The sequence below is a fragment of the Armigeres subalbatus genome, chromosome 1, assembly GCF_024139115.2.
Source record: "Armigeres subalbatus isolate Guangzhou_Male chromosome 1, GZ_Asu_2, whole genome shotgun sequence".
In the NCBI taxonomy this organism is placed as follows: Eukaryota; Metazoa; Arthropoda; class Insecta; order Diptera; family Culicidae; genus Armigeres; species Armigeres subalbatus.
In genome coordinates, this window is record NC_085139.1 from 247,475,635 (window position 1) to 247,487,944 (window position 12,310).

The 12,310-nt window shown below is 43.2% G+C and overlaps 1 protein-coding gene across 17 annotated transcripts in view; it reads left to right on the forward strand.

The window, feature by feature from the left end:
* LOC134206396 (neurobeachin) overlaps positions 1–10,611 on the forward strand; it is a 486,080-nt gene extending 475,469 nt beyond the window's left edge. For all 17 annotated transcript variants that reach the window (XM_062682098.1, XM_062682101.1, XM_062682099.1 and 14 more), the window contains one exon: positions 6,909–10,611. In XM_062682098.1, the coding sequence (XP_062538082.1) occupies positions 6,909–6,999 (91 nt within the window). In that variant the 3' untranslated portion in view covers positions 7,000–10,611. The remainder of the gene's footprint in view (positions 1–6,908) is intronic.
* The last annotated feature ends 1,699 nt before the right edge of the window (positions 10,612–12,310 follow it).

Consider the following 12,310-nt stretch of genomic DNA (forward strand, 5'->3'; position numbering starts at 1 on the left):
AAAGGGATTTGGTTTTAATGAGTCGAGTGTAGTTAACCCATACTCGCACTACGCTTGACCAATGTCCAGAATGCAGATTTCCGTTACCATTTTCTAAAACAATGGAACGTCTTATGCCTTGCGTTCTTTTTTCCATAATGTCAGCAAAAATTGTGCACAGAACTTTACTCTCAATCACACCGACCACAAGAAAGTTTGCCTCTATCAAAATCCATTATATATAAATTCGAAATTTGTAGCACATTTAGTCATCTTGTATCCGTCGGATGGCTATTTGATTTATATAGTGAATTATGATAAAAACAAACATGGTGGACTAAAATTTATATGAGATGTCAGATGGAAGTCAGCACTTCAATGGACTACTATATAAACGTTTTTTTATCATTACATTTTTTGTAAGGGCATGGCCGACGCTATTATTAATTTCAAATATTATTTATTATTAAATTTGTATTATAAAATTGGCTAATTATTTACATTAACGTTTGATTACCATTCTTGAGTTTGTTTCAATTTTGTTTGAGCTACAATTTTCGAGTTATGAATATTATCGCAAAAATGACAATTATGATGCACGTGCATCACTTAAACACACTCCGCATACTTTGTAGTACATATTCTAAGTATTTAGCTTCAATCATGTAAATAAAAAAAATTGAAATTTTGTATGAAATTTTTTCCTGTTTTTATAACATCCCCATTTTGGCAACATTAAAATCCGGTCGTGTTGCCAAAATCGGGAATGGACTGTATATATTAACACAAACAAAAGTTAATAACATTTAATTGATGTTTAATGAGCATATATTAGGGAATGTTTAAAGATTACGTAACTCTTAAAGGGGGAGGGAATCCTAAAAATGTGCATTTTCATACTAAAAACCATTGTTTTTTATATATACAAAAAACTACAGAGGTAAAAATATATATCACGTTTCGCGTGGCGTATACAAATGAATTTTCCTTAAAGTAACGTAAAATTTGGCTTTTTCCTCCCCCCCCCCCCCCCCTATCTTACACTATTTGTATGAATCCTCTAAAAATTATATGGATCGTCACACATCTCACAACCCCTCCCAGCTAAACGTTGCGTAATTAATGGATGTTTCTTTTGATAAAATGAAATTATCATTTAGATGAAATTGTGTTTTCGTACTATGTTTAGGTGTACAACAAGTCCTAATACAATTTCATTATTTCGCTTCAGTGCTTTGTTCGCTAAGTCCTTTCTAACACCGAATTACTTCAACTTATCCTAAAAACTTATGATAATTTCAAATTCTGTCCCTTTTTTCTTAGTTGTGGATCTTTACGCTTTGGAAGAATTCTTATTTCGGCCGGAGATACGGGTTTGACATCATAACTTGAATATTCATATGCGTACTCTTGCCCCACCAATTCCTGCGTACTTTTACCCCACAGTCCCAAAAATGATTCAAGTAATGGTTTTGACTTCTTGGAAAACCAACCAGATTGGTGTTCTGTACCATAAAGTACTTTATACAATAGGTTATCGAAATGGTATAATGTTCACCTGATTGAACGTATATATGGTAATGAAATACTGGTTGCGGAAATCCAATTATTTTTAGCAAAATGACCAAAAAGTTATCTAACTCCATATCTCCCTTGTTGTTTATTCAAATCGTTTACAATTACACATGATAATAGTTGGCCAGAATACCTGTCAAACTGATGCAGTGCTGCTAGTTTATCTTTTTTATTACTTCAAAAAATCGAAAACGTACTCTTACCCCACGCGCACTCTTGCCCCACTCTACTCTATGCGATGCGGCGATGAGGGTCATAATGCGCACACATTGTTAGTACGAGGAAGCCGTGCAAGTAACGCAGCTCAATCTCAACCATTGTGCGGCCGCCCTGGGTGAATTGCTGTGGCAGTCGGCAGCAGAAGCGAGAACAGACGTAGCTATCCTGGCGGACCCGTACCGCATCCCCGCAGATAACGGTAACTGGGTAGCAGACGGATCCAGATCAGCGGCGATTTGTACGACGGAAAGATTTCCGATCCAGGAAGTGGTAAACACAAAAGCGGAGGGTGCAGTTATAGCTAAGATAAATGGAAGGTACTACTGCAGCTGCTATGCGCCGCCAAGGTGGCCGATAGAGCAATTCACCCTTCTAGCGAAACCGAGTGGAATCGATAATAGATGTAACATTCTGCGGTCCAAGTTTGGCCGGTGTCCTGCAGTGGAGGGTCGACGACGGCTATACCTATAGTGACCATCTGGCTATCCGGTACAGGATAAGCAGCGAGCCAAAGAGAGGAAGTCGGGAAGCCACTCCTGCTACAACCAGAGCGTGGAAGGTCGCCCACTTTGACAGAAGAACCTTCAGTGAAGCTTTGCGCCTGGAGGAAAACACTGCGGTCCTGTCACGAGCGCGCGACGCAACCATGCCGAGGAAGGCACGACCGCGGAATTGTCGACCACAGGTATACTGGTGGAGCGAGCATATTGCAGCCCTTCGAGCAGCCTGCCTACGGGCTAGAAGAAAAACGCAACAGACACACTCGGCGGAAGTGAGGGAGGAACACATCGAGCAATTCAAAGCAGCGACTCTGACTCTAAACAAGTCCATAAAAGAAAGCAAAAAAGCCTGCTTCGACAGATTGTGCCAGAGCGCCAATTTGAACTATAGACACTATAGGTTCCATAGACGAGCGCAGGCACGGTTGGGTTATTTCGATTAAGTGTGTTTTTCCACTTTTTCACAGTGTACCACGCGAATTTGACGTCACACGCTGCGTTGCTTGGGTTGCAATAGTGACGTCATGCTCGTTTGGCTACACTAACTGACAGTTCGTTTGGCTACACTCGCCTTCGCCTCAGCTCGTCTATGGAACCTATAGTGTCTATAATTTGAACCCATTTGGAGACGCCTATAGGGTGGTGATGGCCAAAACAAGAGGAGCACTGGCACCTCCCGAGCGATGTCCAACGAGGCTGAAGACGATAATCGAAGCACTAATCCCGCATCGTGGCTCAACCCATTGGCCGCCAGCAGCGAGGGTAGGAGCAAATGACGAAGCAGTGGCTAGGGTGACGGTAGAGGAGCTAATGACGGTGGAAAAGTCTCTCGACCCGAGTAAAGTACCTGGTCCGGACGGGATCCCGAACATGGTGTTGAAGGCAGCCATAATGACTAATCCGGACATGTTTAGGTTAGCCATGTAGATACATAATAGACACTGTAGGGTAGCTACTGGAGAAGTTGATCCTGAACAGGCCGTCGCCGTACGTGGAGGAGGCAGGAGGATTATCGAGTGAGCAATTCGGCTTTCGGAGAGGAAGATCTACTCTGGGTGCCATTGAATCGGTGGTTGACACTGCAAAAGTCGCCATCGAATGTAAGCGGCGTGGTATACGTTACTGCGCAATAATAACACTCGATGTGCGGAATGCATTCAACAGTGCGTGCTGGATGGAGATCGTGAACTCTTTTGTATCTTTATTAAGGAGACTTTCAGCCCGAGGCTGGCTCGTCTCCAACGATCGTGAACTCGTTGCTTCGGCTGGGAGTACCGGTAGGGCTGTACAAGATTCTGGGAAGTTACTTTCAGAATCGAGTATTGATCTACGAGACAGACGAAGGCTTCAATTTTGGGCCCATTGCTGTGGAACGTGGAACGTGATGTACGATGGCGTGCTGAGGTTAAAGCTCCCACCAGGAGTCAAGTTAATGGGATTCGCCGATGACGTAACCATGACCGTGTACGGAGAATCCATCGAGGAGATCGAATTGACTGCAGCATATTCGATCAGTCTAGTGGAGGAATGGTTGCGCAGCAAGAAGCTCCAGCTGGCGCATCATAAAACGGGGATGATAGTCGTTAACAACCGGTAATCGGTTCAAGAGGCGACAATCAGAGTCAGCGGCTGCGACATCACCTCCAAGAGATCTCTGAAACAATTGGGGGTGATGCTCGAAGATAAGTTGAGCTTTAAAAGTCACGTTGACTACGCTTGCAAGCGCGCGTCGACGGCGATAGCGGCACTATCAAAGATGATGGCGAACAGCTCTGTAGGGTGTGCTCCAGCAAACGAAGGTTGCTGGCAAGCGTGGCGGTTTCAATACTACGATACGGAGGTCCAGCCTGGGTATGGCGTTGAGTGTGCCCCCGGTTCGAAACGGAGAGGCGTGCGATGTTGGAAGCATGTGGAACGGACACTACCACCGATAACATCGTCAGAAAAATGTGCCCGAACCCAGGACAATGGAGAGCGGTCGCAAGAGCGACGTCCAGGATAGCCAACATCCTACAACGAAGTTGGCGAATAGAGCAGCAGCAGGCTGCCTTTACGGATAGCGGACCATGAGTACTCCGCCGCGGAAGTCGTGAATATATATGTCGATATTGAATGGGAACGCCAGCGCCAGCTACCGCGCGTAGCCTCAGAACGAGACGAAACGGGCGGTTTCGGAGGAGCTCCCGCTTTCGGGGAACTTCTCGTCGGAGTAGGTTAGATCCGCCGTCGGGGACTATCCGAGTCGTTCGCGATCGTGACCGGGGCGGGAGCTAAATGGCTCAACGAATAAGGTGAGAGCTGAATGGCTCAAGGCAATCGAAACTCGGTTATCGGAGTAGGGTAGGCCCACCGCCGGGGACCAGCTGAGTAGCTAGCGAGTACGTTGAGAGCTAAATGGCTCTAAAAATAAGAAGAAAATAGATGTGGTGCTGAATGGCACAAGGGAAAAATAAAGTGCTCAAGGGCTCAACGCTTTTGTGTGCTTGCTGGCACCAACAAGGGAGCCAAAGGGCTCAGACGTAACTCAAGGCAACTTCCGGAGGAATTCCCGGAAGTTCCTTCTGGAATTCCTCCGGAAGTTCCTCCGGGAATTCCTCCGAGAATTCCTCCGGAAGTTCCTCCGGGAATTCCTCCGGAAGTTCCTCCGGGAATTCCTCCGGAAGTTCCTCCGGGAATTCCTCCGGAAGTTCCTCCGGAAGTTCCTCCGGAAGTTCCTCCGGGAATTCCTCCGAAGTTCCTCCGAATTCCTCCGAAGTTCCTCCGAATTCCTCCGGAAGTTCCTCCGAATTCCTCCGGAAGTTCCTCCGGGAATTCCTCCGGAAGTTCCTCCGAATTCCTCCGGAAGTTCCTCCGGGAATTCCTCCGGAAGTTCCTCCGGGAATTCCTCCGGAAGTCCCTCCGGGAATTCCTCCGGAAGTTCCTCCGGGAATTCCTCCGGAAGTTTCGGCAAGACAGTTCTACTTCTGGGAAAACAAATCCCGAGTACTTAATGAGAATAGTGAACCTGAAAGACTAGTCGCAACCCTTTACAACGTATTATCGACAAACAGATTTCGTCCAAAATTTCTCCTTGCTTGTTTTAAGCGAAAAAACTCCTGTTATTTGTGTCCGAAGATATTGCTCATTCCAATTCCTTCCTATACGGAACATTTGTTTTCTCTTTCGATAGGAAACACTTGACTTAGACTGAATTTGAACCGAAGCTGAGTAAAAACTAAAAAGGGAATTCTGTCGTGGAACCATTCCATTGTTGATAGTGAGATAAAAATGATTCTAATTATTTTGGAAAGCAGTACTTAAAGAAACGTGTTTTTTTATTTCTTCACTTTAGTCAACGATTTTAGTCCCTAAGTTGGTGTTGGTGTAGACTATATCCTTAGTAGATTAGAATGCAGAAACTGAAGAAAAACGGCAAGCGTTTTCAAAGTGGCAATTTAGCTAGACTATTGAAAGAAAATTTGAGCTGATGCTCACGTAGCGAAGTTCCTCCGGGAATTCCTCCGGAAGTTCCTCCGAATTCCTCCGAAGTTCCTCCGGGAATTCCTCCGGAAGTTCCTCCGGAAGTTCCTCCGAATTCCTCCGGAAGTTCCTCCGAATTCCTCCGGAAGTTCCTCCGGGAATTCCTCCGGAAGTTCCTCCGAAGTTCCTCCGGGAATTCCTCCGGAAGTTCCTCCGGAATTCCTCCGGAAGTTCCTCCGGGAATTCCTCCGAAGTTCCTCCGAATTCCTCCGGAAGTTCCTCCGGGAATTCCTCCGAAGTTCCTCCGGGAATTCCTCCGGAAGTTCCTCCGGGAATTCCTCCGAAGTTCCTCCGAATTCCTCCGGAAGTTCCTCCGAATTCCTCCGGAAGTTCCTCCGAATTCCTCCGAAGTTCCTCCGGGAATTCCTCCGGAAGTTCCTCCAATTCCTCCGGAAGTTCCTCCGGGAATTCCTCCGAAGTTCCTCCGGGAATTCCTCCGGAAGTTCCTCCGTGAATTCCTCCGAAGTTCCTCCGGGAATTCCTCCGAAGTTCCTCCGGGAATTCCTCCGGAAGTTCCTCCGGGAATTCCTCCGGAAGTTCCTCCGGGAATTCCTCCGGAAGTTCCTCCGAATTCCTCCGGAAGTTCCTCCGAATTCCTCCGAAGTTCCTCCGAATTCCTCCGAAGTTCCTCCGAATTCCTCCGAAGTTCCTCCGGAAGTTCCTCCGGGAATTCCTCCGAAGTTCCTCCGGGAATTCCTCCGGAAGTTCCTCCGAATTCCTCCGGAAGTTCCTCCGTGAATTCCTCCGGAAGTTCCTCCGGGAATTCCTCCGGAAGTTCCTCCGGGAATTCCTCCGGAAGTTCCTCCGGGAATTCCTCCGGAAGTTCCTCCGGGAATTCCTCCGGAAGTTCCTCCGAAAGCTCCTCTGGGTATTCCTTCGAAAGTTCCTTGGGAAATTCCTCCGGAAGCCGCATATCGATAACATCTGAGAAATGCCGACCGTCTCACAGAACAAGGAATTTTTCCGGAGGAACTTCCGGAGGAGTTCCCGGAGGAGCTTCCGGAAGAACTTCTGGGAGAAAATTCTAGAGGAATTCCGGGAGGGAATTATAAAATATAAAATACATGCATAAAATCCGACTGCTCACCAACTTACTTTTTTTTTGCTTCCTTTCAGATACCTCCTGGCGGGTCTGGCCACCGGTTCCATCATCGTGTTCCACATCGACTTCAACCGTTGGCACCACGAGTACCAGCAGCGCTACTGAAATTCGTCCCTCCGGTACGTCTCGATCACGAGCCAAGGGGAAGCCGAACTGCAATACCAACAGCCGTTCCCGAGGCACTCCGAGCGTCGCCAAACTGGCAACAGCGACGGCACCGATCGAGACTCATTGGTTGTCGTGTTCTAGGGCGAGCGAAGCGATGCAAACGCACTGTTCACATGTAAAAAGAAAAAAAAACAGAAAGAGGCCAAAATATGAATATTTTCTTTGTTTAAATGGTTCGGATGCAAAAGTTGAGAGGTAAGCAATTGTTACTTATTTAGTAGGTAAATATTAAGGAAGAAAGGGCTAACGCTAATTACTGGAAAGTATTCTAAGCATAGGTTTAGACGAAGAGAAGCTTTTAATAGTTCATATGGCGCTGCTACAAATTATGAAAACCGAAAATCAGAAGTTCATTGAAAAAAGATCATTCAAACAGTTTTAGATTATAAGCAGAATCCTATTACACCGACAGAGATTGAGATGTTCGGCTGAATATGAGCCGATAGGTGGAAAACAATGCCAAATTTGATGTATTCACAACTGCAGAAACACACAAAGACACACTGTTTTAATCGCATTGAAATCTGTGAGACGACGGGAAGAAGCGCGCCCAAGATGGCACCCATCGAATGCCAAATGTATATTTAAATCAAACTGATCAAGAGAACAATTTTAAATCAGCACATGGCGCAATGCGGATCGAATCGACCCAGAGAAAGAAGTAACGTTAGGGTGGAAACGTCGGCAGCAAGTTTTAAGCGTGTAATATGATGTAGGTGTGAGTGAAAATAAAACATTCTTCTGAGGTTATCCGTCCGCAATTATTTACATCAAACCTTGATACGAACATTATGCATAGAACTTGCAGCACTGGATCGTTTTAAAATGCATCTCCTGAAGCGCTAGATTTTTGCATTGACCCAAACAAATACGGCGGCATGCAGATGCAAAGCTGCAGATATGGCTCAGTCAAAACTTTGTATACACATAAGGTTGAAAAACTAAGATGACATCAAGAAAACATAAACTATTCACGTGCCAAGCATTTTTTGAAAAATTCCTGCCCAGATTTAACATGTAGCAAAAGTAACAACAAACGTAACGAATGTCATTAATACAAGCGAACTATAGCTGCTACAGCATTGTGGGCTTTTGGCTTATTCTTGTTTCGATTGGCAAATCGTCACGCAGTACACAATGGACGGAACAACTGGCAGCGCTGACAACAGCTGCACAAAAGCAACCCAAAGATAGGCCCGCGGAAATAGAAAAAGCGTAAATTTCCGTCCAACTAGCTTGCTTTTTGTTATAGATGTAACACACGAACACGCGCCCACCACTGCACAGATACGAAAAATCATTATCGCAAACAAAAAAAACGCTCATAGAAGTAATTTTGAGTCAATCAACACAAACACCACGCGATCGTTTGTTTGCATTTTATCATGGAAAAGGTCAACGAATGCAAAAAAAATCCAAAGTAGGCGGCCAAACCCATTCGTACGCATACGCGCTTCGATTTCGACGAACGCCCTGGCGAGAGCAAACTTCAGTGACTTTCTCCAGCACTGGTTTGCACCGTCGCAGTCAATTTTCGGCGAGACAGTTCTACTTCTGGGAAAACAAATCCCGAGTACTTAATGAGAATAGTGAACCTGAAAGACTAGTCGCAACCCTTTACAACGTATTATCGACAAACAGATTTCGTCCAAAATTTCTCCTTGCTTGTTTTAAGCGAAAAAAAAACTCCTGTTATTTGTGTCCGAAGATATTGCTCATTCCAATTCCTTCCTATACGGAACATTTGTTTTTCTCTTTCGATAGGAAACACTTGACTTAGACTGAATTTGAACCGAAGCTGAGTAAAAACTAAAAGTGGAATTCTGTCGTGGAACCATTCCATTGTTGATAGTGAGATAAAAATGATTCTAATTATTTTGGAAACCAGTACTTAAAAAAACGTGTTTTTTTATTTCTTCACTTTAGTCGCACGATTTTAGTCCCTAAGTTGGTGTTGGTGTAGACTATATCAAAAGATATTTTAGTTACTAGATGAAGATTGTCGCTACTGTTCCCTTTGTTCTGCTGTCCGAAACATGTGTGGTACATACCTGTCAAATCGTATGGATTTTCCTTCTTTGACATTTAGCTCCCCTATCCTCGCCAGCAAAAGATGTTCCGGACAGCGACGACAGCGACAATCTTTATCTAGTAACTAAAATATCTTTTACTATATCCTTAGTAGATTAGAATGCAGAAACTGAAGAAAAACGGCAAGCGTTTTCGAAGTGGCAATTTAGCTAGACTATTGAAAGAAAATTTGAGCTGATGCTCACGTAGCGTTTTTTTTTTGTAGCCACGTGCACGCTTTTGATGCTGGGTACTTCCTAGAAAAAGTGTACACAGGCATTAGGCATTACTCTCGGTTTTTTCATATATTTGAGAAAAATGCGTTAATAATCAGCTGCTTAATCGCACCGCACTGCAAGTGATCGCAAAGCCAGTTCTAGAATCAAAGCATTACACTTTGCACCGCGCTGCAAGCACAGGCAAGTAGTAGTTAATGATATGCTTTTGAGAGAACAAACTAGTTATAAACTTAGAATTCTAGCAAAGAAAATACGAGATAGCCACTTTACTCCCGTTTTCTCTCAAGTTGTTTAATAAGAACAAACGCGAAATATAAAACCGGGCATCATTTTACCGACTATCATTAAAAAATGTGTTTTAAACAGAAAAACATCTAGTTGAGCGTTTTAGATAACTTAAAAACAAAACAAACGCTTCAGAGAACAAACGCTTCAAATTAAGGGTATCCGATTGCGCGATGTTTCCAACAAAAACTACTTTTTATAACGAACGTAGCAAAGTAATAACAGAACACGCAAATTACACTTTTCCCGCCCAGCAATTCAACTTGTGTAAGCTAAAAAAGAAAATAAATCTTTACCCTAATTTTAACTAGCAATAAGCAAAAACAGCCAGTCATAGTTTTGTGAATTATTATTCTGATAGAAATTAAAAAATATTGAAGCAAAACAAAAAGACACCGAGCATTTACATAAATATAAACACAAACACAGAAACCCGCATTCTCACACACACATACAGGTGCGCTAACAGCAGTTCTAAAACAGAAAAGAAAGGGAGAATAACATACATACACACTTAAATTTATTGCAAAATGAAAATAACAAACGATGCTAAGAAAGTAATAAGAATATATTTTGTGAAACATTATTGATAAACGCAAATAAGAAAACAAAACACACAAACATAAGTCTATTGGAAGAAAAATTAAAACTAGATAAAGAAGAAAGCATACATATAGAGTACAGTCACACAGAAGACGTAGATAAAATAAATACACAGACACACAGACACAAATACATAAGCAGCACACAAAATGAAAAGACGAAGCAACACTGTTTTGCATTTAAAAAGCAAAGGTACTTAAAGAAAGTAACACCCAGAGGGATAACCGAAAAAAGGCAACACTAAAAGACAACTGCTGCAAACTAAGCAAAACAAAATAAACAACAGATGAAGAAAATCAAAGAAACATTGTTACTAAGCCCAATTTATTGTAAAATAAATTAACTAAAATTAGCTGCGTGGTTGTCGTTAGTAATCCGAACGATCCAACGTCCACTGAACGGAGAATTATTTGTTGAACTCGGTTTCTGAACTCCTCCGTCGGATTTATCCACTTTTGTAACCGTCGGTTCATTTATCGGGAACTTGTTTCACCGTTTTACTGCAGGGTTGGAAAAAATACCACGAAAAACTGTTATTACTTTACAAACATGTAATAAGTTATCAAGTTCGCGAACAATGTCACAAATATTTTTAAGCGTTTTAAATACTTCTTCTTCAGAAGACTGTTTGCTCACTCGTGTCTCGCGTGACGTTCGTTTCACGCCATTCGCATGATTTTTTTCTTATTTCAACCCGTACGCAGCGCAAATAGAACATATTTGTATTGAATCACCTGTGGCTCAAAGTCTTGGACTGGAAGTGTGCTAGTAGCTGCTGGATACTGATTCCTTAGTTCTAACTATAAATTGAGAAATAATGAATATTTCCCAACAAAAATCGATCATACGGTATAAAATATAATTGTATGAACACATTTTTGGAACGGAGGAAACCACTCACTGTTTCACTTGTCACTGCCGGATTCTTGAAAAGACTTGCGCGGTAGTGTAATGACGAACCTTTTTCCGTGAGTGCGATGGGGGCGCATGGTACACGGTATCGCCCACCGGTATTTGAACTATCCTTTCGTTTGCCCCTACGGTTGGATGTGGTTGGATGGTCGCTCGCAAGAAGAAGAAGAGCAAATAAAGCAAATAAATAAGTTTTATGAATCAATTGATATGAAAGTGCGCCAAGTTTGGACCTGCATCAAATATGGTGATTCAACGGTTTTCATCAAACCTAAAATCATCAGGGTTAATCTTCATTCATAATCCACTAAGCAAGGTATGAGACTCTGATTTTGTGGCTCCGGAACCGCCTTTGACTGAATCACCGTCCTGCCACCAATGAACGTGTGTGTGTATCTTCAATCTAACCCCCACTGTCCGGCAGTGGTATTATGGAAGAAAGCTGTCTTTAATAAAGTCAGCTTTAGCCCGGGAGTTAGAAGGTGTTAGCTCTACTGCAGCTCCAGTGACCCATTTCAGACTGCCTGGTAACTCACGTCCAGTCCGAGGTCACTTTCACTTGCAATAAGCCCCGCCTGTTTATGCTACCATTATCAATTGGATAATGGATCCATAAACAAACTTCCGGATTTTTACATCCAGCGCGTATTTAGTTTTTGAATCATATTAAAACATATTGTAACAATCTCACCAAATTGATCCAATTCCGTACAAATGAACTGAGGAAGAGCAGATTACGAGTGTCCACGAATAAACCACTACTCTTCCAGCGCTTTTCCGACTTCCGAGCAATTCTTTATTGATCCATATTTTCCTGGTATTTTCACAAATTCATACATGTTTTCACCAAAATCATCCCCGTATTCAAACTACACAAACGATTTCGCGCACTCAAATAATAATATACTTGAGAAAAAGTCACCAAACTCGTAAATCTCAAACTTCAGATAACTTAAACTTTTTTCTTCTAGTACATATGCAAAAATACACATCAGCCGAATCTTTTTCTTGCGGAAACGAACAAAAACCGTGACAGCAAATTTAAAACCAACCATCTGCGCGCATGGCTTGCTGCGATCACCACCGTCCTGCCACCAATGAACGACATCGAAATCCGCTTCCGTACGCGGCCTGCAGGG